The 26,573-nt window shown below is 31.9% G+C and overlaps 9 protein-coding genes across 9 annotated transcripts; 6 read left to right on the top strand and 3 right to left on the bottom strand.

The window, feature by feature from the left end:
* Positions 1-40: 40 nt before the first annotated feature.
* On the top strand, positions 41-5,897 carry DFA_11193 (uncharacterized protein; the record flags this gene model as incomplete). The annotated part of the gene is given in 10 exon segments (XM_004350086.1): positions 41-156; positions 176-1,904; positions 2,149-2,198; positions 2,529-2,564; positions 2,815-2,908; positions 2,991-3,200; positions 3,271-3,387; positions 4,411-4,473; positions 4,565-5,206; positions 5,289-5,897. 10 exon segments carry the CDS (start codon positions 41-43, stop codon positions 5,895-5,897), a joined length of 3,666 nt encoding a protein of 1,221 aa, XP_004350136.1.
* A 290-nt stretch (positions 5,898-6,187) lies between these two features.
* DFA_11192 (uncharacterized protein) lies at positions 6,188-7,843 on the bottom strand (the record flags this gene model as incomplete). The annotated part of the gene is made up of 3 exons (XM_004350085.1): positions 6,188-6,213; positions 6,685-6,730; positions 6,866-7,843. 3 exons carry the CDS (start codon positions 7,841-7,843, stop codon positions 6,188-6,190), a joined length of 1,050 nt encoding a protein of 349 aa, XP_004350135.1.
* A 586-nt stretch (positions 7,844-8,429) lies between these two features.
* Positions 8,430-9,347, bottom strand: DFA_11191 (uncharacterized protein; the record flags this gene model as incomplete). The annotated part of the gene is made up of 4 exons (XM_004350084.1): positions 8,430-8,455; positions 8,597-8,876; positions 8,973-9,129; positions 9,286-9,347. The coding sequence occupies 4 exons, from the start codon at positions 9,345-9,347 to the stop codon at positions 8,430-8,432; spliced, it is 525 nt and encodes a 174-aa protein (XP_004350134.1).
* A 1,282-nt stretch (positions 9,348-10,629) lies between these two features.
* On the top strand, positions 10,630-12,425 carry DFA_11190 (RabGAP/TBC domain-containing protein; the record flags this gene model as incomplete). Its single annotated transcript, XM_004350083.1, has 4 exons — positions 10,630-10,884; positions 10,973-11,242; positions 11,303-11,500; positions 11,568-12,425. 4 exons carry the CDS (start codon positions 10,630-10,632, stop codon positions 12,423-12,425), a joined length of 1,581 nt encoding a protein of 526 aa, XP_004350133.1.
* A 155-nt stretch (positions 12,426-12,580) lies between these two features.
* On the bottom strand, positions 12,581-16,609 carry DFA_11189 (uncharacterized protein; the record flags this gene model as incomplete). Its single annotated transcript, XM_004350082.1, has 9 exons — positions 12,581-13,186; positions 13,245-13,681; positions 13,756-14,158; positions 14,231-14,681; positions 14,752-15,229; positions 15,311-15,574; positions 15,649-15,807; positions 16,119-16,365; positions 16,451-16,609. 9 exons carry the CDS (start codon positions 16,607-16,609, stop codon positions 12,581-12,583), a joined length of 3,204 nt encoding a protein of 1,067 aa, XP_004350132.1.
* A 268-nt stretch (positions 16,610-16,877) lies between these two features.
* On the top strand, positions 16,878-17,286 carry DFA_11188 (calcium-binding EF-hand domain-containing protein; the record flags this gene model as incomplete). The annotated part of the gene is made up of 3 exons (XM_004350081.1): positions 16,878-16,898; positions 16,978-17,091; positions 17,194-17,286. 3 exons carry the CDS (start codon positions 16,878-16,880, stop codon positions 17,284-17,286), a joined length of 228 nt encoding a protein of 75 aa, XP_004350131.1.
* Positions 17,287-17,610: 324 nt separating this feature from the next.
* DFA_11187 (uncharacterized protein) lies at positions 17,611-18,386 on the top strand (the record flags this gene model as incomplete). The annotated part of the gene is made up of 5 exons (XM_004350080.1): positions 17,611-17,728; positions 17,766-17,902; positions 17,995-18,054; positions 18,117-18,228; positions 18,301-18,386. 5 exons carry the CDS (start codon positions 17,611-17,613, stop codon positions 18,384-18,386), a joined length of 513 nt encoding a protein of 170 aa, XP_004350130.1.
* Positions 18,387-18,625: 239 nt separating this feature from the next.
* On the top strand, positions 18,626-25,418 carry DFA_11186 (uncharacterized protein; the record flags this gene model as incomplete). The annotated part of the gene is made up of 6 exons (XM_004350079.1): positions 18,626-19,084; positions 19,165-19,354; positions 19,452-19,592; positions 19,686-19,878; positions 19,966-25,082; positions 25,384-25,418. 6 exons carry the CDS (start codon positions 18,626-18,628, stop codon positions 25,416-25,418), a joined length of 6,135 nt encoding a protein of 2,044 aa, XP_004350129.1.
* A 178-nt stretch (positions 25,419-25,596) lies between these two features.
* DFA_11185 (uncharacterized protein) lies at positions 25,597-26,472 on the top strand (the record flags this gene model as incomplete). The annotated part of the gene is made up of 1 exon (XM_004350078.1): positions 25,597-26,472. The coding sequence occupies one exon, from the start codon at positions 25,597-25,599 to the stop codon at positions 26,470-26,472; it is 876 nt and encodes a 291-aa protein (XP_004350128.1).
* Positions 26,473-26,573: the final 101 nt, after the last annotated feature.

Raw genomic sequence — 26,573 nt, 5'->3', positions numbered from 1 at the left:
ACAGAACCTTTAATTATAATTGTTACAAGACTTTAAAAAGATGAATAATGACAGCACTGTATTGAACACAGTAGATCGATCACAAATCAATGTTGATGATGATGATGATGATCAGCAGAATACATCTGTTACTTCAACCTCAACTACTACGAATGTGTATGTTTTATTTTATAAGTAATAATTTTATATTCATACAATTGACTAATCTAATCAAATCGATACTACAATTAAGATCAACAACAAAGAAGAAAAAGAATAAAAAGAAAAAGAAAAAAGATAGAGTACCGAAATATGAACTAGGAGAGATTGAGGGAGTCAACGATGAACACAACCACATCTACAACTATGGTAATGTGATTGATGTACAAAATGTTGATACCTCTAAACATTGGACCGAAGCTACACTTGGACAATACCTCAAAGATGCTGGGTTTGTTAGAGGTTCATCTAGCACTGGAAGAAACAAAGCAGATATAACACCTTACTTTATTGTATTTGCAAACTTGATAGTGGAGCAAATGATCCAACTTGATCAGATGGATGGATCATATAGAGTCATACAAACTGGAAATGGACAAGATGACTTTGATAGAGCTTTTAGTATTATTGGATCCGAAATGTTTGAATTGATAGAACCTGGTCTACCACCATCCTACATGGTTATGACATCTCTACTCGTTGTGGCGGCATATGTCATTGGTTTGTCTGGCTATGGACGTGGTCCATTGGCCAATATGGTCAAGGAAACCTTGGTCAAGATTCATAAAGAGATCCCACGTAATATGCCAGACATTGGTCACAAGTTACAATACACCTATAATATCTACTTTGGACTGACCGGGCAACAAAAAGACGTTGTTTGGGATACACCCAAACTGACACAATACCTCGAAAAGAATAGTATTAGAAAATACAACACCACTCGATACCCACCAACTGAAACCAATATCGAAAACATCATTATATTGTCTAAACTAATTACTAGAATCGTATACATTCATGGTGAGCGTTTGAGCGACCTGACACAAGAAAGACTGATTCAAAAAGAATCTGTTGAATTGGAGCTTGAAAAGATGTCACGTATGGCACTACCTAATTGGAAATCTCAAGATGAATGGGCTCATGACATGAGAATGGGTGTGCTGACTATAACACTTTTGGCGTTTCAGACTGGTGTCAACGATTATGTTTTTCCGCCTTTAATTGATGGATACCTCAAAAAACTGATACTAGATAACTTGGAATTCTCTGGTTTTGAGTTTGGCAATGACCCTCAAAGAATATTCAACTATCTTTTTAAAACTCTTACTGGTCCACCATACCAACAAAAATCAATACCATCAAGAAATCAAACATCAACCACAGCCAAACCAAAAAAACAAAAAAAAACAAAACCACAACTATTAAAAACAATGCTATCAACAACTCCAACAACACCAACAACAACAACATTGATACCAACAATGCCATTAGCACCAGCAACAACAACAACAACATCGATACCCAATACAACGACAACGACAACACCAATAGCAAACATCATCTATGATCCCAACAAAATAGAAAATCAACTACATCAACATCAACATCAACATCAACATCAATATGAACAACAAGATGAGCAACAACAATATGAACAACATCGGTACCACCAAAAACAACGTCGATACCAACAACAACAACAACATCAACGTCAACATCATCAACAACAACATGAACAACAATATCATCAACATGAACAACAATATCATCAACATAAACAACAATACCTACAACCACATGACTTTGATCGAATTCTATTTGAACGATTCCAATACCAAGAAAACCTACAAAATGGATGGTATTTACCAAATTGGGTACCACCAACCATTTTTACAATCTTTTTCATATTATCTATTGCTTTTGTGTGTTGGCGCTAGCTTATTAACATAGTGCGGTATTAGAGTACTTGTAATTAATGGTTTCAAGAATATAAATATAAAAAAGTTGACTTGTTAAAAGAAAAAAATGTCACTGCTAATAAATAAATATATAAATAATATTAATTATTATTGGTGAACAATTGTTATAATAATTATGGTTGAATGTTGGTACAAGTATTATTTTCATTAATAAATAATATCTAATCTAATTTATATTTTCGTCTAGTTGATAGTTGTTTTTCTTGCCAAAGATATACCCAAAGTTAACTTTGGTCGGTTTTTTGGTCAATTTGGTCTTGTTCCTTGATGACATTTGGTAAACGACCTCTTCCAAATCGAGGAAACCAATTAGTCATAACATAATAGGATGGTGAAATATATAAATACAACGTTGTTGGATTCATAGATTAGAGTTGAAATGTGACCATAGTCACATGCTTTCAAAATCAGCAGCACCAGTCATCACCTTGTTTGCAAAGAAAACAAAGAGCGGGGCTATCTGCTTTGTTTCTTGGAGCTAGCCTAACCTCTAACAAAGCTATCATATTATATTTAATATATAACACTTATTTTTTAATTTGCTCAATCCTATAATATATTATATAGACTATTCTCTGCCTCCCATACTACTGCTAGATACAAGTAGGTGCAAATGTTAATATTAAAATATATTAGTTTAATTATTTTCCTTAATCTCTCTTTTGCTCGGGTAAAGGAGTTCTCATAAAAAAGATATCTTTGATTTTTCCAAGTTTTTGGAACAAACAAAATTTATAAATGCTACATTGGTTGGAGTAGTTTTAGTTTTTCATTAAACAAATAATACACAGAACATCATATAGATAGATAGATAGATATAGAAAATGTCGAAACGAGTAATCAACTTTTATAGAGAATCAGATGCCTATGGATGCTTTTCAAACTTTTCAAAGCATAGAGTGTATATAGCTGGTCACTCTTGGACTACGAGTGAACATTATTTTCAGGTATGATGATGTTGTAGAATGGACGAACGAATGAACTATACTACAAGCTAGAGTATACTAATCACAATATAATATATTATAGGCAATGAAGTTTGAAGCAACACCAGAATACTTTCAAAAGATTCGAGACTGTAAAACACCAGGTGACTCTGCAAGGTTGGGTAGAAGTAGAGCACATCCTCTAAGAAAAGATTGGGAGACTGTAAAAGATGAGATCATGTATGATGTAGTATTGGAAAAGTTTAAACAGAATGCTGAAATTAGAGAAGTCCTTCTTGGTACTGGTGATGCTGTAAGTGAATGAATATACATAATGAATTGATTCATCATCATCAATGATATTAAGATCTGATTTAATTTAGACACTTGTCGAACATACAGTAAACGATAGTTATTGGGGTGATGGTGGAGATGGATCAGGTAAAAATCAACTTGGTATCACTCTTGAAAGAGTAAGAGCAGAGTTGAAAGCAAATCCAGTTAAAATTTAATCCATTACTGTAAATCTATTTAATACAGCATAATAATAATAATAATAATTTAAAGATTCGATTGACGTGCTGCACCACCAAAAAGCTGATGTCATTTATCTTTGAATGACCAACATCTGTAGGTGGTGTCCCTTCAAACTCTTTGAAGAATAAACCAAACCAAACCAAACCAAACCAAACCAAACCAAACCAAACCAAACCAAACCAAGCCAAAATTGTACAATTTAAAAGTCATCCTCCTTCCTCCTTCAATATATATACATGTTGGGGAAATCCAAAAACAATCACCCACATACGATAAAAGATTGATAAGAGATAGATAGATTGTTTTTTTTTTCATCGACAAAATCTGCAACTACGTAATTTTAAAACAAAATTTAAATTCAATTATTATTATTATTATTATTATTAATGATTATTAAAACATAGTTTGTTTGTATAACCCTTGCATATTCAATTCAATTACAAGATCATTATATTTTGATTTTTAAAATTAATTTTCTTCAGACGAAAAAGAAAAAAGAAAATTAGAAGATATTTATGAAAAAGTGAATAAATTTTATTCGCTTCCCAAAAAATCGAACCTTCCCATCCCAATTAATTTAATTTAAATTAATTTTTCTTTTTTTTTCCAATTGTACAACCTCGGGTCAAAAGGACATTACAGAATCAAAAGAGGAAACAAATTTTTTATCATATACTTTTTACCGTTTACTCCTCACTCACTCACTTTTTGGTTGTTTTTACACTTTAGGATAAACATATACACATTATATAAAGTTTTATAGTTTTATTTTTTAAATTTAATTTAAAAAACGTCATTGTACCCCCCACTACCCACTATCACTATCCAACTCATACTTCCTTTAAAACTTTTGGGTTTGTTGGTTTTCACACTCACACACAGTCACAGTAGTCAACCCAATTTTAGAAATCAACTCTTAGAATAATCATAGATATATATATATTTGTATATATATTATAGAATTAATTAATTAATTAATAGAATAGAGTGTATGCACAAAGGGCAGTGGTGACTTTTTGTTGTTGTCTAGCAAGTTAAGAGAAGATGTCGTATAATCCTATATCGAACGGGGATTTAAAAGGGGTATACAGTTCTCTATACTTTAATTATTACAAATTAGTTAGTTTTATTAAAACAAAGAGTAATACTACTACCATAGTAAAGCCAACAACATCAATAAACAATATTAACGATAACGACAACGACAACGACAACGACAACGACAACGACTATGATGAAGAAGAAGAACAAGAGAACAAGATATTATTAAAAAATATTAGTAAATCAACTTCAACATCATTTGTAATCGAAAATACAAGTACTTGTAGTAGTAGTAATACAATTAATTTATCAACTTCGGCATCTGATTTAAGACATCGTAGTATTTCCACTTCTTCCAATTCAATTTCTATCGATAATCATTATACTACTAGTTGTGCTGAAAACGACAATAATAACGACAACGACACTATAAGTTTATTGGAAACTTTTAGTAGTACAACAACAACTACAACAACAACTACAACTTGCATTATTTTTGACGAACTTACCAACACATACAACGAGAAACCCAAACAAGTGTTTCAATGTTTACACTTTAAAGAAACTCCCGAGTATCTTCAAAGAGAACATATCCATACTGGCTACCGAGTCAACTTTTCATTATCCCTTGCCATTAAATCCATTTTCATTCCACAACACAATGAATTTTGGAACATCCATAGTCATCTATGGCCTCTTATTTATTTTCTTTTTCTCACCTACGATACATTGGTCAATAAGGTAAATTAAAACATAAATATATTAAATATTATTTATATTCTAATTTATCTTTTCTTTTTATCTTTTTATTTATTATTTTTAGACTACTTATATGCAATGGAGTGATATCACTGTATTCACCTTATTTTTGTTGAGTGGAGCTACATGTTATGCATTTTCATCTGCTTGGCATACGATTGGATGTACAACCTATCACACTTGGCATCGATTCCTATTATGTGATTATCTTGGTATTATCTTTTTAATTGGGGCTTCTTTTTTCCCACCTCTATTGTATGGGTTTAGAGAACACCCAACTCTTATGATTGGATACATGGCAATGATTAGCATCTTTTGTATTGGTCTATTGGTACTGGTTCTCATCCCAGCACTATCCAACCACAATAGATTGCGTACCTTTATGTTTTCAGCTACTGCTGGTAGCGGCATTATCCCAACCATTCACTTTTTGGCTTTGTATCCATTGGAAGACACTATGCCATTTATGATTCGAACCGGTGTCATGTTTCTCTTGTTTGCCGTTGGTCTTGTCTTTTATGTCACTCGATTCCCTGAACGTTTCTTCCCTGGTAAATTTGACAACTTTATAAGCAGTCATGCCATTTGGCATCTTTTCACATTCTTGGCACCACTCTACCATTTCAATACCTGTATTGAAATCTTTCAAGAATTAAATAATATCAATTTTTAATAATTACTCGAAATATTTATATATGTATATAACAACAAGTGAAGTGGGTCGATAATAATAATAATTAATAAAAGGAATTAAAAATAAAACGTTATAAACCATTTATTATTAAGCTTTAAAAAATATCTAGTCTTGAAATTCTTTATTCAATTTCTTTCCTTGCATCCTCCTTTCCTGTCCATATGGCATATACGGGAATAACGAGCGACCTTTATTGATCCCATGGAACCAGAATCGTTAGATAGACCAACTTGTAATATAGAATCGTTGGAAATTGATTTGCTTGGTGACTAACTTGCAATTGATGACAATGATTCTAAAAATTTTTAATATAAATATTTGAATTAAATTGGAAAGAAAAATGATCATCCCAAGTAGAAAAATTACTAAAAAGCATTTTGATTAAAAAGTTTGATTAAAAAAAACAAATAATTTATATCAAAAAAAAGAAAAAAAGTTGGTTTATTTATAGCTGATTAAATCAATTATTTTTTACCAAAAATGTTAGGAATCGATGATCTTGTTTTTCTTCGATTTAATCAAACAATCTCGATATATTTAAATGTATTTACTATATATATAATTTTAATTTACAAGGAAATAAATTCAAAAGAATAATGGAAAACAAGATTTTATTTATTTATTTTTTTGAAAATCTGGTTTATTCTATTTATCTTGGAACTACCATCAATCAACATATCTTTTATTTTTTTGTTGTGAATAAACAATTGAAGTTGCATTGGGAATTTTCGTACCCCTCATGAGGAGGGGGGAATGACTATCTTACTTTCTACTGCTGGGTTTCCTTTTATATATACTGTCATTTGTAGTACCTAAAATAAAAAAAAAACTACAAATATATAAAGTTTTGTTTCATTATATGTCAAACTTTGAAATTAAATTATATTTATTTGTTTGATTGATTGATAGAGATATATTTTTTTTTGTTTAAATTATTAGATTTAAACTAATAATTGATTTTCATTATTATTTAAATTGACACGATAGATTTGATTACCGGTTTGATAATAGGCATAACCATTGATAGAATCGGTGGCAATAGCGGTGACTGGTGCACTGAGACCAAGTTGACGACGTTCGGCAATTTGACCACCAAATGGTACCTCAAAGAGACCATTAGAGGTAGAGTAGTAGAATCTATTGTTGTTGGCAAATGAGAATCCGTGGATATAGTCGTCAGTGTTGAAGATGTTGGTCAATTGAGAGGCTGGACAGTTGACACAAGAGAGTGGACCTCTGAGAACTTGACTACCAGGTTGACCGTCGGATCTAGAGGCGGCAACGTAGATTTCTTGATGGACGGTGCTGTGTTGGACACCGTCACAGGTACGGCCGGCAAACATGGTGACGTTGTTGAGACGACCAGCCTTGTCAACTGGAATGGGTTGGTAACGACGAATGTCAAAATCACAACTGTACATGGTGTTGGTAGATTCTTCAAAATCCATGCCCAAGTAGAGACTGAGTACACCCCACACTGGAACAAATTCACTGCTCGATTGGAAGTATGGGCCTACTGAAGCGGCACCACCGGTACTAGAGGCAGTGGCAATGTAGATGACCTTGGTGTCAGAGTTGTAACCGTAGAGTTGGATGGTCGACTGAGTACCGTTTCTGTCGGGGACAATCTCGTACTTGATGATTGGCTTTTGGTCAAATTGTTGTGGGTTCCAGGTGACTGGAAGTGAAAGGAGGAAAGTACGGTTTGGAATATTCTTGAGTTTGGCTAAAAAGAGAAGTGACTTGCTGCCATGGATATCGCTCAAGCTTTGAGCATCGTCGATAAAGATACCCTCTAAAATCTTGTCAATTCTAGATCTATCCACCTTGACTCCAGCTGCACATGATGGATCTTGAATATCTTGAGATGCATAAATGAATCCAATGACAAATACCAATATTAAAAAGAGTGAGTAAATTCTCATTCTCTACAAGTTAAATTATATAAATAAATGGAATAAATAAAATAAATATTTGTTGATGTTTTTTTGAATATCCTAAAGTTGCCGAGTTTAAATAGTTGTCGTTCATCGTCGTCAGAGTAATGGGTGTGGTTGATAATTTTAAATTATAAGAGTGTGGGTGAATGACACATTGTTTTGATATGTACACCCACAATTGTTTAGATAAAGTGTAACCACATGTATATTATTTTACCTATAACCATGTTGTTCACCATTCATTGATTCTTAAAATGTACATATTATGAACCCTATTTTGTTTTCATTTTGTCCTACCAACCAACCAAGGTTATGTCGAAAAGTGTTGTGGAAAATGTACATATTATTTGCAACCCTAAAAAAAAAAATAGATCACAGTCACTCGCGACATAATCTCTTGTCTTTTTGTTTGAACCTTCTAAATTGGATTGGAATCCAATCATCTTCTTCTTACTCTTTTTCCAGCAGCAGTATATTCATTCCTACCTTTGGTTGCATTATATTGTGTACAATGAATGGGTTGTTCAAAAGAAGTTTATTCTTTTTTTTGTGTTTACAGATTGGTGAATAATTATTTGTTCTTTTTAATTGATTGGACTAAAAGTAAAAAGAAATAAAGAGAGAAAAGTTAATAAATATACAATGAATTTAAAATATATCTCCAATCTCTCTAATCTCTCCCTCTGAGATTCATTCTTTTCTACTCTTCCATTCTATTCTATTCTTTTAACTATTTACTCTTTTGAATAATATTTCTATCAACAGCAACTCTAGTCTTTGACATTAAACCAAAAGCAAAGAGTAATTCAAGAGTGACGAAAAATGGTGCAATAAACACTTGAAAGATGTTGTCGAGTAAGGCTGGACGACGACCTTCAAAGGCACCATGACCAATAAATTGAAAGACCCATGAAGCAATATGAACAATAAGTGCAAACTTTAGGGTATCAGCACCAAGTTGTTGTTCAGTATAAACTGCTAAATAATTAGCTGCCATAATCCATGCAGTTGCTACCAACTATATATATATAGAAAAAGTAAAATGTTAAGAAATCATAATATGATAACTATATCTATCTTTTATCTGTCTTTTCTATTTTAATATTTAACATACACCAACTTGAACATTTAAAATGCAATAATAGAGTGAGAGAACAATAGCAATAGGAGTACCAATAGTTAATGGAAGGTATGGTGATAATGTATTCAACTTTGTAACCAATGGAACAATAGCATCTGGGATGGCAAGATAATTCAAAAAGATGATTGCGCTATATAAAATAGCTGGTACAAATATCACATGAATAATCTTATTTCTATCAATCATCAATCACAATCAATCAATGTAAAGTAAAGAGGAAGAAGAAGAAGTTAGATATATATAATGTAGACTATGTATAGTTTAAACTACTCTTCACATGACATACATTGTGTTATTATGGTATGCTCCATAATTTGAAGCTTGATCAACTAGATTAAAAAGAGCCATGTCTATCTATATCTATCTATATGTATGTATATATCTTATAAAAGTAAAAAGAAAGATAAAAGAGAGGTGGTGTCTCTGTGTTTCGGTCTTTGTATTGACATAGAGCCAACCCCCTTCCTCTTTAGGCATCAGATATTAATTGAGCTTTTTATTTGATTTTATTATAATTTAATTTTATAAAACCAAATACTCTTGTAGTTCCGAAGAAGAGAGCGTCATTTATGACATGTGCGAGGTGAAGAGAGAGACCCACCCGGCAATTCATTATGATACTTGTTTCTCAAGTCGCGTCACAGTAATACTATAAAAGGATATTTACTTGGTTTGGGTATAATTTATGAAAGAGTGACTTCCTTTTCTTTCTCTCTCTCATCTCTCACTCTCAACTTCTACTTTATCTCTCTCTCTTTTGTAACATATCTAGCTGTCATCTTCATCTGTCTTTCTCACTCTTGAATTGAATAGAATTTAACTTGATTGTCTTTGATTATCTAGTTAGCTAGGTTACTTTTACTTGTTTTTCAAAGCTTTGGTCGCAACAATCAATGAATGAATAAAATCAAAATAAAGATTCATTTTAATTTGATTACGAGCGACATCTTTTAAAAGACTGTCAGCTCAGTGCCTTTGCGCGTGAAAACAAGTTTTTTTTTTAGATCACTTGCTGAAATTTGAGGTCACAACAACCCTCTCTTTACACTTTTTTTGCAGTCCACAACAAACACACCCAGTATTATTTTCTTCTTTTCGAATTCAACTCACCTACTCCCTCACCTTCAACTTCATCCTTCAACAGAGTGTGTGTTTCTTTTTAACATTCATCATACACACTACCACGACTACTAGTACTTTCTTACAACAAACCAACTGTGTTTCGATAACAACATATCTATCACATCACTATCACTACCACCACCACCCCTCCCCTCTCAAAGTCAATAAGTTTACTACTACATTACACTACTACTACTACTACTACTACTACTTGACAGACTAGTACTATTAATACAATAAGAGTGAAGGGAATAGCGATAACGAGTAAAACAACAAACCAAAACAAAACAACCAACATCATATAACCAATCGTGATTGATTGAAGAACATGGTTTATCGACTCTCGTTTATTTGCGAGTAATCACTGTTCTTTGTTTTGTTTTTGTTTTGATATCATTTATAAATCAAGAAGATAACAAGAGAAGAAAAAGATAGAAAAAGTTAAATATTAAACAAATATTTTAAAGAAATAAAGAAGGAAAGAAAGAAAAAGAAAAAAGAAGAAATAATGGATATTATGGAAACGGATAGTATATCACATCCATGGGATCATTATCTTTATAAATGGCCATACCCAGATAAACAAATGACAAAAAAGATGTCAATCAAAAACAAGGTGGAAAAATACTTTAGAACTAAAATGGAACTACCAGAACACCAACGTGCTGACATTTGGAGATCAATGATTGAATTGGATGGAATGGTTAAATCTAAAATGGATACATTACATCCAAATATAGAGTCTAGTAATGATGTTTATATGGTATGAAATACATATATACAAATATGATATATATAATATGATATATAATATAATATATTTACAATTTACATTTATATATTTTATTTAGGATTATTTAAATAGAAAAGATGAGGAAATTGAAAATGATGTTGCTACTGATGCAGTTAGAACATTCCCATCACCGGCATATAAAAAGAAAATGATTGAAAGACAACAAGGAAACAGACAAACTTTGTATAATGTACTCAAGGCATACGCCATCTATAATCCAGAGGTACAATATACACAAGGTATGAATTACCTTGCTTTAATTCTATTATGTTATTATGATGAATTGGATTCATTTTGGATGATGGATCTTTTAATTAGAAATCATGGTGTATGTAATATATATTTATAAATATTAAATAATAGTAATATTAATTAATTGTTTGTTTAGATGAACCATTTCTTTAGAAAAAATAATACATTATTACCATCATACTTGAAAATGTTTGAATCTGAATTAATGGCACAGTTACCAGTCCTACATGAACATCTTACCAATGAAAGTATCAAACCATACATGTTCATTCCTGCATGGTGGAGTACTATTTTTGTATATATTATGCCAATCGAATCTGTAGTTATTATTTGGGTATGCAAAAACAAACTAAACAAAACAAACAAAGAATATTGTTATACTTAAACTTTTTTGTTTTTAGGATTATTTCTTGTGGGGAGCTAATGGATTAGGAATAGATTCATTATTTAAATTATCATTATCATTATTACAAATGTTACAAGGTAATTTATTGGGTGCCAATTTAACACGATTCTTTGAAGTCATTCGAACAATGGCACCAAAGGTAAATACTTTGGAAATGGTTCGTATTGCCAAAGACATTGTGTTGACAGACGACACACTCAAGTTTTTAAGAGACAAGGTGGCTGCACATAACCTATCACAATCATTACAATTGGATGCTAGCATGGATCTATTATCAGACTCTACAACCATTTCACCAAAAACTGTCACCCCTACTATTACTGTCGGGGGCAGTGATCATTCCGATAGTATTAATAATAGTCCATCCAACAATGGGAATAGTAGTAGTGGCGGTGGTAGTAGAGCGAGTAGAGCAATCAACATTGTCAATGATAATGACGTAGATGACCCATGGGTTGAAGATGATGAAGAGGATAATGAAATCTATGTTACACCTGATAATAGTCTAAGTGGGCGTGGTGTATCACCTCTTTTAGCAGCTTCACTTGGTAATATTTATACAGCCGGAGGTACTAGTTTAAATACTACTCCAAGAAAACAACAAACTCTAAATAATAATAATAACACTAATAATAATACAAACAATAATAATAGTAATAGTAATACTACAAATAATAATGGAAACAAAAATAATTATTACAATTTAATATTTTTCAATGCTTTTAATAATTATAATAGTAATAGTTTAATCGATAACAATAATAATAATGGAAATGCGGTTGGTGGTGGAATACCAGCCGGGTCAGCCACCGAACTTGGTGATGAAAAAAGAGGTAGTTGTTCAATTCAATAACCCATCATAATAATAATAATAATAATAATAGTATTATTTACCCTCAACTTTTATTTAATAATAATAATAATAACAAATGTACAAATTCAAAACAACAAAACAAATAATAAACTAAATATATCGATTTTTTTTCTTTTTGGAAATTAATTCATTTATTATTCCAACAATAATCCATTTAATTTATTAAGTAATACCATTTGTTTTGTATTATTTGGATTGTTGGTGTCACTAGAGTTTTTAATGAGTTGTAAAGTTTCTATACATTTGTTTGTAATAGATTGATGATGTTTTGAAAGAGGAGGTTGTATTTTTTCTAAAATCGATAATCCAAACATATAAAATAGTTCACTGTAATCTTGTTGGTCTTGGAGTTGATCAACAACACGAATACACATTTTTAAATGATGTAAATAACTGTCATTATCATTTGTTGTACTTGTAATCATTCGTCTAAGTTGATTTGAAATATTCTTGTAAAATGAAAATAATGTCTGCTGTTCAGTACTGTCAATTGTGTCATTGTCATTGTTGTGTTGGTATTGATTGAATATTTGATGACTCGATATAATGATTCTAAATAATAATGTTGATGTATCACTCGACGATACTATATTATTCTTTATCAAATGTGGCAATAAATGATCAACCAATATAGTATAATGGGATGGTGGATTATATGGTAATGAAATGGCCAAACAAAATAATAATACTCTTTCAAATCCAAATTTAATTGTTCCAATATCAATATTTTCTATTAATTCCTAAAAAAATAAAATTATTAGTGAAACTATATATATATAAAGCTTAAATACAACATACTTGTATGAGCATTTCAATATGATTTGGTAAAATAAAACATAAATCTATGAAATTAAAGGTGATGATTAAATCCAAAGGGAATTCCATTTCATCTCCTCCTACTACTGGTTGTTTTAATAATGTTGAAATGGATGGTAACAACTGCGATGATGATGATATAGTTGTTAAACTTTGTTGTTGTTGGTTCTTTTTCTTAAATTCAATAGGTTGATTAAAATAATGTTTTAATCTAATAAATAGTTTCCAATTAACCTTTGTTTCAAATGATCCAATTAATTCTTTGGTTCTATTGTCATCGATTTGATTTCCTCTTGTCAATAGAGTACCAATCAATTTACAAATATTATAGAATATTTCCAATTGATTTGGTTCCATATAATATAATATTGAATTAAATACATCTACCAATTTCTTTAATACCAATTCTAATGTCATATCTGAAAAAAAAAAAATATTATTTGTTAGTTATCAAACTACTATTAAATTAATATTTTTTTTGAAGTTTACTTACCACTATCATTTAAATTTATAATATATTTTGATAATAATAAATATTCAATATCCAATATAATCTTTTGAAGAATGGTAGAGATTATAGACAAAGATGGGATAATTAAATTCAATTGAAGTGATACGAGTAATCGATCTCTCATAAATTGTGAGTTTTGTGATACTTGTTCTAAAAGAGATTCAATAAATTGAATTAGATTGGTGATGGTTTGTGGCTCGACAGTATCTTTTAAAGAGTTTAAAACATTGAATAGATTTTTGACAATAATATCCATCATGTCACCAGGTATAAATGATCCAAGATGATTAACTATAATATTGGCCATAAATTGTTGTTGATTCTTATTGGTTAGCGCACTTTTTAAAAGTCTCTCTAATACTTTGTTACAATCAATAAATGTAATCTAAAAATTAAAATTAAAAAAAAAGTTAATAAATGTATGTATGATTTATATATATCGATCGATCGATCTTACCAATTGTAAATCTTGAATTAGATTTGATTGTAATTCTTCATCTTGATCGGTTAAACTGTCACTACCACCACCAACAGTAAGACGATTTAAACATTTTGATATCATTGATTGAATTGATCCTTGTTGAAGAGATGATTCATATGATTTTAAAAGTATTGAAAAGATGATTGAAGATATATCTAGTTGGTTGATAATATTATATAGTCTTGTCATAAATGATCTTTTTGAAGTTTGATTTAAATGTTTTTTAAATAATCCTAAATTCAACTCTGAAAATCGGTTTACTATTTTCATCATCATCACATTTTGTTCTTCTTCTTTTTCTTTTTGTTGATTATTTACAAAACATAAATAAATAAATGTTATGAAAAATGATTCTGGTATTCCTTTTAATTTAAATATATCATTTTCTAAATTTAATATATTATTTTCATCTAATACTTTGTACCATCTAAAAAAATGAAAATGATTTAATAAATGATTGATACTTTTCTTATCTCTTTTGTTTTTGTGATACATACATTTGAATGAATTGATAATATTGGTTAATAGAGTTTTTGGTTTGATTAGTGACAGCGTAAAGATGATATGGAACATAAATCAATGATAATAAAGCTGATTGATCAATTGTGTTGGTTGATGTCAATGGTTGTTGATGTCGTAATGATTTAACCAAGAATAAAAAGTAACTATCCCCATCCTTTTTTAAAGTTGAAATAAACAATGATGGCTTGATTTCTGAATATTGTTTAATAATTTCAATAAAGTTGAATGATTCCATTTCTGATATTCTAATTAGAATATCTTTTTCTTTTCTATTATTTTGTTGTTGTTGTTGTTTAATCCATTGATAACATTCATTTCCATTTAATATTGTTTCCAATGACAAAGAAGAAGAAGAAGAAGAAGAATCTTTACTCTTTTTAGGTTGTTGGTCAATATTGTTGTTATAGTTGTTAATAAAAGAATATAATTTAAAATTTAATAATCCTATTATAGCTATAATAAATGATATAATATTAGTTAGTTTTAACTAATCTTGACTCTGTTTTGTTTATGTTTTTTAGAATGAATAGTTACGATTAAGGAATTTTTCATTTGATATAATAGTTTGTAATTGTTTGATATTTGAAATTAATTGATGTGATAGATATTGTAATGGATCTGTTGTCTCTTCCTTTCCTTCTTCTTTTCCAACCCAATCACCATTAAAGATTAAATTATAAAATAAAACTAAAGAGTTGATATATTGGTCTCTTGAATCAACTGTTTTAGCTATTTGTTGATAATTCATTACTAAATATTCCAAATAATTAAATATAATTGAAAACCTTGTATTTTTATCTACATACATATATATAAAATAATATTAATATTTGTATGAATGAATCAATTAAATATTTTCATTTTATATTTACCAATAATATATTTTGAATATTTAAGTGTAGCGATGAGTAGAGGAGAGATTGATTTCTCAGTTGTCGATGATATTCTTTGAGATGTAAAACAATGATATAAAGTATTTAGTATTGTTTGAATAATTGATTCATTTACCCTATTTGATTCAATTAGAGAATCTATAGATTGAATAGACTCTTGAATAAATGAATATTGATCGATAAATTCACTATCGCTATTAAACACTCCAACCTTTTTTGAATGAAACATGTAGTCTATCAAAGCACTAGTAGTTCCAATTTGATCGACGATATAAAATAATAGAGGTATTGGTATCCTCAAATCATAATCACCAATTTGAAAGGAATGTGTAATATTTCCCTTTTCCCATTTCTTTTCCAATTCATCTTTTCTATTGTATATTTTATCTAATTACAATATTCATTATTAGTACTAATAATCAATTGATATACTATTCAAATGTACATACCTTTATGATCTTTATAATAAGTTGTATTTTTAAATAGGAATTTAGTAATTATTCTTTCTCTTTTAAAGTCTTGTATTCTACCACTGTTATTAATAAGAATAAGTAGTTGTTTTAGAGGATTGATAATTGAATTGATAAATCTTTCAGATGATAAGATATGATTCAAGTCCAATTCAAAGTCATTATTATTATCATTGTTGTTTAGAAAGATTTGATGAAATGATAATGAAATTGGTAATAGTCTATTCTAGAATGATTAACAGTATACGCATATATTAGTAAGCAAGTCTACAATAAGTGCACATCATCACCATTCATTCATTCATACATACTTTTAATTGTAGTTTATCTGATTGATGGTCAGCTTTGATTTGAGCATCTAGTTTGATGGCAGTGTTGTTTCGTAGTATTCGTATGTTTGTAATGGTCTGTCGTTGTATATTCTTTTGTTTATGTGATTTGGTTGTTAATGCTCCATCTAGATTAAACATGTTATGGCACAAGAGAGAGAGATAGTAAGTAAGTACTAACAACTTGTATTTTAAAGAGATGCAAAAATGAACTTCCAAAAAGATAAAGCTGTCGTGCCCCTTGAAATTATTTGAAAAATGGATTTTTTTTTATAGCTTTCTTTCTTGCTTGTTCCATCACAAACAGACAGAAACAGGTCCAATTTATTATCTATTTATCCTTATTTATTTATTTATTTATTTATTATTATTCATTGTTGTAACATTATATAATCACACAAACTAGAAAATGAATCATATCAACACTAGAGTAAATATAGATAAGATAGACAGACAGACAGATACCTAGACCATAATCTAACAAACAAAACTTGATATTAACTATATAGGCACAAGTCATCGAAGCATTCAAGGTATTTGATCGTGATGGAAATGGATATGTTACAGTCGATTATTTGAGAAAGGTTTTAAATGAACTTGGTGATATGATGCCACAAGATGAGGTATGTCGTTTGGTTTGATAGATACACACAGCAGACAGAAAGAAACACAAGTTACTTATTCATTTTCATTCATGATGAATCTATTACTATTACTACAATTAGATTGAAGAACTTATTTATGAAGCTGATCCAAGCAATTCAGGTTACATCCAATACGAATCATTTGTTGGAATGTTATTCTTGTGGGATAATTAACAACAACAACAGCGAATATAATAACACCAACCAAAATAAACAAATTGTACTTCATATATTTATAATCATAATCATAATAATAATAATCATCTCAAAACTAAGAAGATCATCACAACTCAACTACTTGCTACAATGATAATGATAATATCTTGACACTCACTCTAATCTTATGCCCACACTCAAACATCAAACATGGCGACCTGGCTGATCAGTCACTCACTCAACATCACTGCAATGAAAAGGGGTGTGGGAGTCAGTAATATCAATATTAATTTACACCCCGTAAATTCTTTTTTGATGATACTATTACTACTACTACTACTAATGCGTTCCTCTTCTTCTGTTTTAAATCATTATTGTTATCATTTAATATTCTCTTCTTTAAAAATTAATAATAATAATAAGAATGATAAATTTCAAGTTGATCGTAGTAATAATATTGGTATCAATGACATTGATCAATCACATATGTGTTGCAGGTGATGAAGTAGCCTATTTTGTAATGGCAGATAAAACAACTCGAGGAAAGGATTTCATCATCAAAATAACAAATAATGATTCCATTCAAACTGGTAGAGATTATCTAGCTGGACGTGTCCCTAAATTATATGTTGCTGTAAGATTAATAGATTGATTGATAAATCATATGATTAATAATTTAAATAAACTAATCCAATATACCAAATCCTTTTCATTCAAATTAAATAGGGGCGAATTATCCCAACTACAGTCAGTTATAATCCATTATGGTCATTCCACTTGGCACCTGTAAGTTAATCATTATCAACAATATCAATAATAATATTGTTAATTATTTTCTTTTTAAAAAGGAATACCTTGATTTCTATCATGTTGCACTTGGGCAATGTGATGCACCTATATTCTACACTGAAGAGAATCTTCCAACTATTTGTGAACTATTATTTACCAATTGTTTTTGGTGTAAGTATCCATCCCGATCGACCTTGATCCCTCATACTAATTAAAATATATCTATCATTTTTTGTTACTTAGGTCCATATGATGCAAGGATAGTTAGGGAGGTTCCAGCTTCATCCCTAATGGATAATACTCCAAATAGAAAGAGAAGAATAAATTAATAAATTAATACAGGGAATATAGAATATCCTTCTAAATTGTAAAAGAATTTTCCCAAGTACTCACAGTCTGTTCATGAAAAAAGTTTTTGTTTCACAGATCAATCGATTGTTTGTTGTGAACATTCATTATTCATATTCGATATACATATATATCATACATAGTACTATCTATATACATACAAATACATAGATATAATATTAAAAAGAGGAAGAGGATAGAGTAGTTTTTATAGTATAGAATGGGTGATATGATTGAACTTGAACCTTTAGATGCACCAAACATTCGATTTCAAGATGTACGAGAGAATGTTAGATGTATCGATTGGTGTAGAGGAGGTGTCGACGATGAACAACAACATTGCAAGTTGAGTGAAGACTCTTCACTTTTAACAGTATCCAACGTATACGGTTACGTGTTTGTAGTGAATAATAAGGGATCGATTGTCGTTCTAAAAGTAGACACTCTTCTCAAATCACTATTATCAACTACAAATAAACCATCGAAAAATGGAGCAGTAGACATATCATCATCTCATAACAACAAAGATTTATTTGTTGCAACTATCCAAGCACCTCTTATCCCAGTCAATGACAAGAATTGCAAAGTTACATTATCATTGTCACACGATGACTTGTATCTAGCTGTAGCTTTCAATAAATCATTAATGATTTATTCAATTGTAGATATCATTTCAAATGTAAGTATAAATAAAACTAACTATTACAACAAACACACACAACACATAATACTAACATGTAATATTATTTACATATTTAGAATAAAACACAACAACCATTGGTCAAGATTGAATCGAGTAAATTTGGAGACTCAAATATAAATACTATCGAATGGAAGAAAGACGGTTATCAACTATTGATCGTCACTCAGAAAAATGAATTGTATCTCCACGATAAACTAGATGCAAATAATATCACTCATTTGAAAACATCCTCTCCTATTGTTACTGGTATGATTGAATCAAATCAACAACAAAGCAATGAATCAATGTACATTTAAACAAAACTAACTCAATTCTTTAATTTATAATTGAATGAATACTATAGCATGTTGGAACAAAGGAAATACACCAGACGAAATATTTTTGGCAAACGTCGATGGCAGTGTACACGTAATTACACAAAATAATCCTTCTAAAACAATTAGATCAATCCCCAAACATCCAAGCATTGGTGATGAATTTACAAGTATGTAGTTATATTAATATGATTATTGTATATATATATTTGATTGATTAAATTGTATTTATTTATATTTGTTTCATTTGATTTAATTTTTAGCATATTATATTAAATTTATAAATGATTTTATTGTATTGAATTATCATTATTATGAGGATGAAGAAAGTGGATATGAAAACAATGAGATTTATATTTATGAAAGTAACCTATCACCAATTCCACAAGTTTATTATCCAGTTGCAATGCCACGTGGAACTTTAAATACATTTCATTTAGATTTTATTGCTGAATGGTATGTATATTTGAGAGAGAGAGATAGATAGAAAAGAGGAGGAGAGTTAAAACTAATAATTAATATATTATCTTTTTGTTTTTGAAGGAAAACTGCATGTTTATTATCAAATGATGGATCAGGAGTTGAATTATTTAATATTGTTGATAAAAGTTGGACACCATTAAATTTAAATGATGATAGTCGATCTGATATATCTAGAGAACGGTATCCTACAGGCATGTCAGTAGTTAGATGCTTTAATCAAAGTCCAACCAACGTAGATGGATTGAATTTAAAGGAACCGTTTACATCTCCAGTACCATGTGTATTGATATTGGATACTGCTTGGGATATCAATTGTTTTAATCTATTCAATTTGGATATTAAATCTACACCCAATCTAATTCAATCTCCAAAACCACTCCCAAAAGTATCAGCAGTAGTTCAGTCACCACCATTATCATTGTTTAGTAATCCAGCTACTAGTGGGTCACCACCAGTGCCAACTTTATTTGGTGGTGGTAGTTTAATTTCACAGACATCACCAACAACATCATCAACAAAAGGATCAGCAACAACCACTTTATTTGGAAATGGATTAACAGCTTTACCTGGCACACCAACAGCTACTACACCAACCTTTATGAGTTTACCTACTCCAACCAATATATTCGGACCACCACCATCATCCACAACCAACAAGACGGCGACTATCACCTCCTCTCAGCCACCAACCAACATATTTGGAACATCATCTACAATCAACTTTGCAACTCCACCATCTTCACAATCTCCAATATTTGGCGGTTCTCCTCCTACTACCACCACCAACTTCAGTGTTTCACAACTTAATAATACAACCTCACCACCAACACCATCATCTATATTTTTCGGTAAACCTGCTGCTCCTGCTGGTACTGTTTCTGCAGTTACACCTCCAGCTATTCAACCATCCAATTTATTTGGTTCAACTACCAAACAAACTACTTCAGCTGCTGTTTTTGATGGAGGATTTAAATCTCTTCAAACTACACCCACAGCCAATAATAATAATAATAATAATAATACTACGACTTCACCACAAAATCAAAATACATCTTCACCAATTAACCATAACAATACCAATTCATTACAAGTACAAAAACCACCAGGAAAAAAGATTGCAAAATCATATGAAGCAGCAATGGGTCAAGGTCAAGGTCAAGGTCATTCAGCAATGTTTAAACCAATTGATACTCCATCTAAACAATCCAATGCATTGACGATTGTATCACCACCAAAACAAAAACAACAAAAGGCTCCTCACCAACTATCAAACAAGCTGCAAATCTGTATTCGTCGTTACAAGTCATCGATTGTATACACATCACAAAACGAGTTGGCCAAAAAGATAAAACAAAATATAGAGGCGTTTGAAAAACTATCGAGTGGAGTCAACAAGTCGGTCGATGCTACCGACAAGATTATCGACGACGTCAACTCGGTGGCCGATAATGGTCTCTACAACTATGAACGTATTGCTAAAGAGGTGGATGTGTTGGCTGACACACTCGACGAGTTTAAGCAGTCGATTGAAGAGACGAGCAAGCAAGCACAACTCACCAAAGCAAGCAACTTTAAGTCATTGGCATTGGCAACTGATTTGGAATTGCTGACTGATTATGTCGGACGTCCAGACTACCAACAAATGCTGCTCAACCGTCCACTCGACCCCGAGATCCAAGAAGCACGTGAGCGTATCACTAAATCATATGTTTCAATGTCTGCAGACATCCGTCGTGTCGAAGAGCATTTGGAACAGACTCAAAGAGATGCAACTAGTGAATTCAACACAATGACACCATCTGCCTTTTTATCACTCGTCTATCATACCATTGATAACCATAATCAAGTTGTCACCAAACAACATGATATCCTATCAACACTATCAAATAGATTAAAGAAACGTACAAATGTTGGACAACATTCAAATCTTTCATCCTCATCATTGTATGGACGTAGTAGTATTGGTGGAAAGAGTAGTTGTCATAATATGGGTAATGGAAAGATATCAAATGATAATGTAGACAAGTTGAGAGAATACTTTTTACAAAAAATGACATTGGAAGAAAAGGAAAGAAAGGAAAAGGAACAACAACAACGACAATTTAAACAACTAAATGATCGTGATAGTGATGATGAATCAGTCAATCAGTTGGACAAGCAGTTATCAAATATCAAGATTACAACCAACCCAATCAAGACTGAAGCATACCAACTTTTAATCAAGGGTTTGAAAGAGAAAAAGGTTCATACGATCAAACCATTGTATGGTATCCACAAGAGATACACAAGATCAGAACAAATTGCTCCACCATCAGATGACTTGTTACTACTAGAGTCTTCGTCATCCAACAACAAGGGAAATCAACGTGGTGAAGAGTTTAATTTAAATATTACACCTTATGATGCATTCGAGTCATCAAAATATTCATTCAATCCTGCTTCAAAGAGAACTCCAATTCATTTTGAAGATGAAATTTATGATGATGATGAAGATGAATATGAAGAAGAAGAAGAAGAAGGTGAAGAAGAATATGAGGAAGATTATGAAGATGAAGGAGAGGAATATGAAGAAGAAGGAGGAGAATATGAAGAGGAAGAAGAGTACCAAGAAGGAGAAGAAGAATATGAAGATGATCAACAAGGTCAAGAATATGATCGTTCATATAATCAACCACCATCTAAGAAATCACCAGCTTCTAATAATAACATTCCATCTGGAATGCCAATTGTTTCACTTCCACAACCAACAACAACACAAAAATCAAGTCCATCACCCAAGACATCACCTTTAAATACTGCTTCTAGTTCTATACCAACATTTAACACAAATTCATTTGGTTCTGGTATTGGAATTGGTGGTGGTGCAAATAGTCAACTTGATACTGGTTTGTTTGGTCAAAAGTCAATGCTCCCATCTCAACCAATATCATCTACTCCATTGTTTGGTAAGCCTGTAATGGGAACCACCACTATTTCATCTACATCTCCATTTAGTTCTTCGCTCACTGGAGCTACAACCACCAAACCATCATCCACACCATCCATTGTATTCCCTGCAACTGTTGCTACATCTTCACCAATATTTGGTGTTAAACCACCCGATGCCACCACAGAAACAAAGCCATCATTATTTGGAGGTGCCACTACCGCAGAGACAAAACCACCATCATTGTTTGGAGATAAGACAGCCAGTTCATTCCCATCTACTTTAACTGATACTAAACCATCCACTACCACCACCACAGCCGCCGCCGCTACCACTACAGAGACAAAACCACCATCATTATTTGGAGGTGCAACATCACCACCATCGTTATTTGGAGGACCCACGTCATCCATATTTGGTGTTAAACCATCCGATGCCACTGCCACCACCACAGAAACAAAGCCATCATTATTTGGAGGTGCCACCTCACCAATTTTCGATGTTAAACCATCTGATGCTTCTGCCACTACTACAGATACAAAACCACCATCATTGTTTGGAGCTACATCCCCATCAACCACTACCACCACCACCGCAGAGACTAAACCACCTTCATCGATATTTGGAGGTTCATCTACAGCTGCTCCATCATTGTTTGCACCAAAACCATCATCTACTGAACCAAAGGTTGAAGTATCACCAAAACCAGATGAATCAAAACCAGACACCAAACCAGACCTAGTTGAATCAAAGCCAAAGGAAGAGACAAAAAAACCAGAAGAACCATCAAAACCATCGCTATTTGGAACTACTACTACTACAACCTTGACAGATTCAAAACCAGATACAGTACCATCATTATTTGGTACCACTACTGCCAACAAGGAAAAGGAAAAGGAATCATCACCATTAACATTATCAGACTTGACATCAGCCATTTCAAAGACTGATGCTCTTCCATCGTTGAGTCTTAACAGTGATAAACCACCAGTATCTACATCTGCTGCAACTATTTCATTTGGTGATCTTGGATTTGGTGGATCAAAGCCAGCAGCAACAACAACATCAGCAACACCATCAACTACACCATTTGGGTTACCACCATCAACTTCTTCTGTTGCAAGTACGAGCGGACCATTTGGAGCTGCACAACCACCCGCATCAACACCATTTGGACAACAACCTCCAGCTGGTGTATCAATATTTGGTAAGCCTGCTGCAACCACCACAGCTGCTGCTGCACCTTCAGTAGGTCCATTTGGTCAACAACCAGTGGCTGCCACCCCAGGACCTGGTATATTTGGAGGACAACAACAACAACCAACCACTACTAGTGCATTTGGAAATCCAACTCCAACTGCTGCTGGCACAAGTGTATTTGGTAGTGCATTTGGACAACCCTCTGCTGCACCAGCAGTAGGCACAGCAAGTGTATTTGGACAACAACAACCACCACAAACTGCTGGAACTAGTGTATTTGGAGGTGGTGGACAACCAACCAGTGCATTTGGCAGTACATCGAGTGCACCATTTGGACAACAACAAACTGGTGCTTTTGGTGGATCAGTATTTGGAGCACAATCATCATCAGCAGCCTCACAAGGAAGTGTATTTGGTAAACCTGCTCCACAACCACAGAGTGGATCTGTGTTTGGCAGTCAGACATCAACCCCATCAGCATCATTTGGATCAACAAGTGCATTTGGGTCAACTAGTGCATTTGGTGGAGGTAGTCAACCCACAACTCAAGCAGGCGGTGTATTTGGAGGACAACAACAATCCTCTGCACCAACCAGTGTATTTGGAGGTGGAGGACAACAACAACAACCATCCGCATTTGGAGGTGCCAGTGCATTTGGTGGACAACAACAACCATCAGCATTTGGACAACCCTCTGCTGCACCATCGACCAGTGCATTTGGATCAACAAGCGCATTTGGATCAACAAGCGCATTTGGACAACCCTCTGCTGCACCAACCAGCGCATTTGGGTCAACTAGTGCATTTGGTGGTGGTGGACAACAACAACCATCAGCATTTGGACAACCCTCTGCTGCACCAACCAGTGCATTTGGATCAACAGCACCAGCCCCTGCATTTGGATCATCCAGTGTATTTGGACAACAACAACCATCTGCATTTGGTCAATCTTCTGCCTTTGGACAACAACCACAGAGTGGATCTGTTTTTGGAAGTTCCTCCAAAGTATTTGGATCTGGTGCAGGTGCAAGTTCAACCTTTGCAAATTTAGGTAGATAATCTCAGATCAAATAAATAATAATAAATAAATAATAAGTATTGAATAATAAATAATAAATAATATAATAATTAACACACGCGCGCTCAAATAATAACAAGTCAACTAAAATAAAATGATCATCTCATCTGACCATTTATAATAATAATAAACCAATTTTAAACAAGAGATGAATGACTTTTAAAAAGTTAATAATTAAAAGTATAGGTTTTTGTATTTCTAAAAAGAGGAACCACCACTACGACCACCTCTTTATTTATTATTTATATATATTTATAAATATTTTTTTTTAAAGTTAACTTGGGGGATGGATATAGAACCAGAGTTTAATTTTGTTAAAAACAAAGAGATAAATAATATTATAAATTTATTTTTATTTGGTCTTTTAGCTATTCTTTTTGTACCTTTTGGATTGTTTATTATATTCTTTGCTATATTATATTCAATCGTTTTAATAATTCCTTGGATTTTAAAATCACTCTATTCTATTATTACAACTATGTATTCAATGGCAAAAGAAATTCCAGTTCCCAAGTGTTTCATTAGAAACCCATACAACCCCCCATTTGACCTCTTGGAGAATGACCAATTCTACTTGGTCAAGGTGGAGATTGCTGGTGTCAAAAAGGAGGGTGTCAGTGCCTATGTCTATGGTGAAAACCTTTGTATCACAATTCACAAAAAGGAAAGTTTCAAGCAACAACCAGAAGGTCTCTACCCATCTCTCGAAGACTTGGAACCAACTCCAATCCATCCAGAACTCGTCGAAGAGTTGTCACCGGTCAAGAACCACCAAGTTCCGGTCTCTCCTCAACAATCACCATCACCAATCAATGATGAATCATCTCATTTATTATCAGAAGGTGATGAAGAATCTGAAATATTCAATGAAGAAGATGCCATTTTAGAAACTAGTACCACCGAAACATCAACCATTATCGATCAATTACTTATTTCCAGTGCCAATTCAAGTGATACCACAAGTACAGAAGAATCTAGTGTAATCACTGAACCATCAAATTCACCATCATTAGAATCAAATGAACCAACTTTAATTACTAGTTCAACAACCTCTACTACTACTACCAACATCAACAACAATATTGATCATTCCAATTCATTAGAATTATCTTCATCTTCCTCTTCAAACAACAACCAAGTTCAAGTTTCAACTGAAATGCCACTACATCTTGTATCTTCACCATCAACATTTAAATATATTATCAAAGAATCAGTTTCAAGTGGATTATTTTCTAGAAATGTTATCATTCCACAAAATGTTGATCCCTCCAAAATATCAGCATCATTCAAAGATGGTCTTTTAATCCTTACTCTCCCAAAATCAAATGATAAACAATCACCAATTAAAATTAATATTAATTAATTAAATATTTAATTTTAAAATAGAATTTATCAAATAGTTTTCTTTGTTTTCAAGATATATATATATATAAATAGAATAAAATTTATAGAATAGAATATTCT

The sequence above is a fragment of the Cavenderia fasciculata genome (genome assembly GCF_000203815.1).
Source record: "Cavenderia fasciculata unplaced genomic scaffold Scf_EUAJFUG02HR96I-5, whole genome shotgun sequence".
NCBI lineage: Eukaryota > Evosea > Eumycetozoa > Acytosteliales > Cavenderiaceae > Cavenderia > Cavenderia fasciculata.
This window is presented reverse-complemented; position numbering and strand designations above follow the sequence as displayed.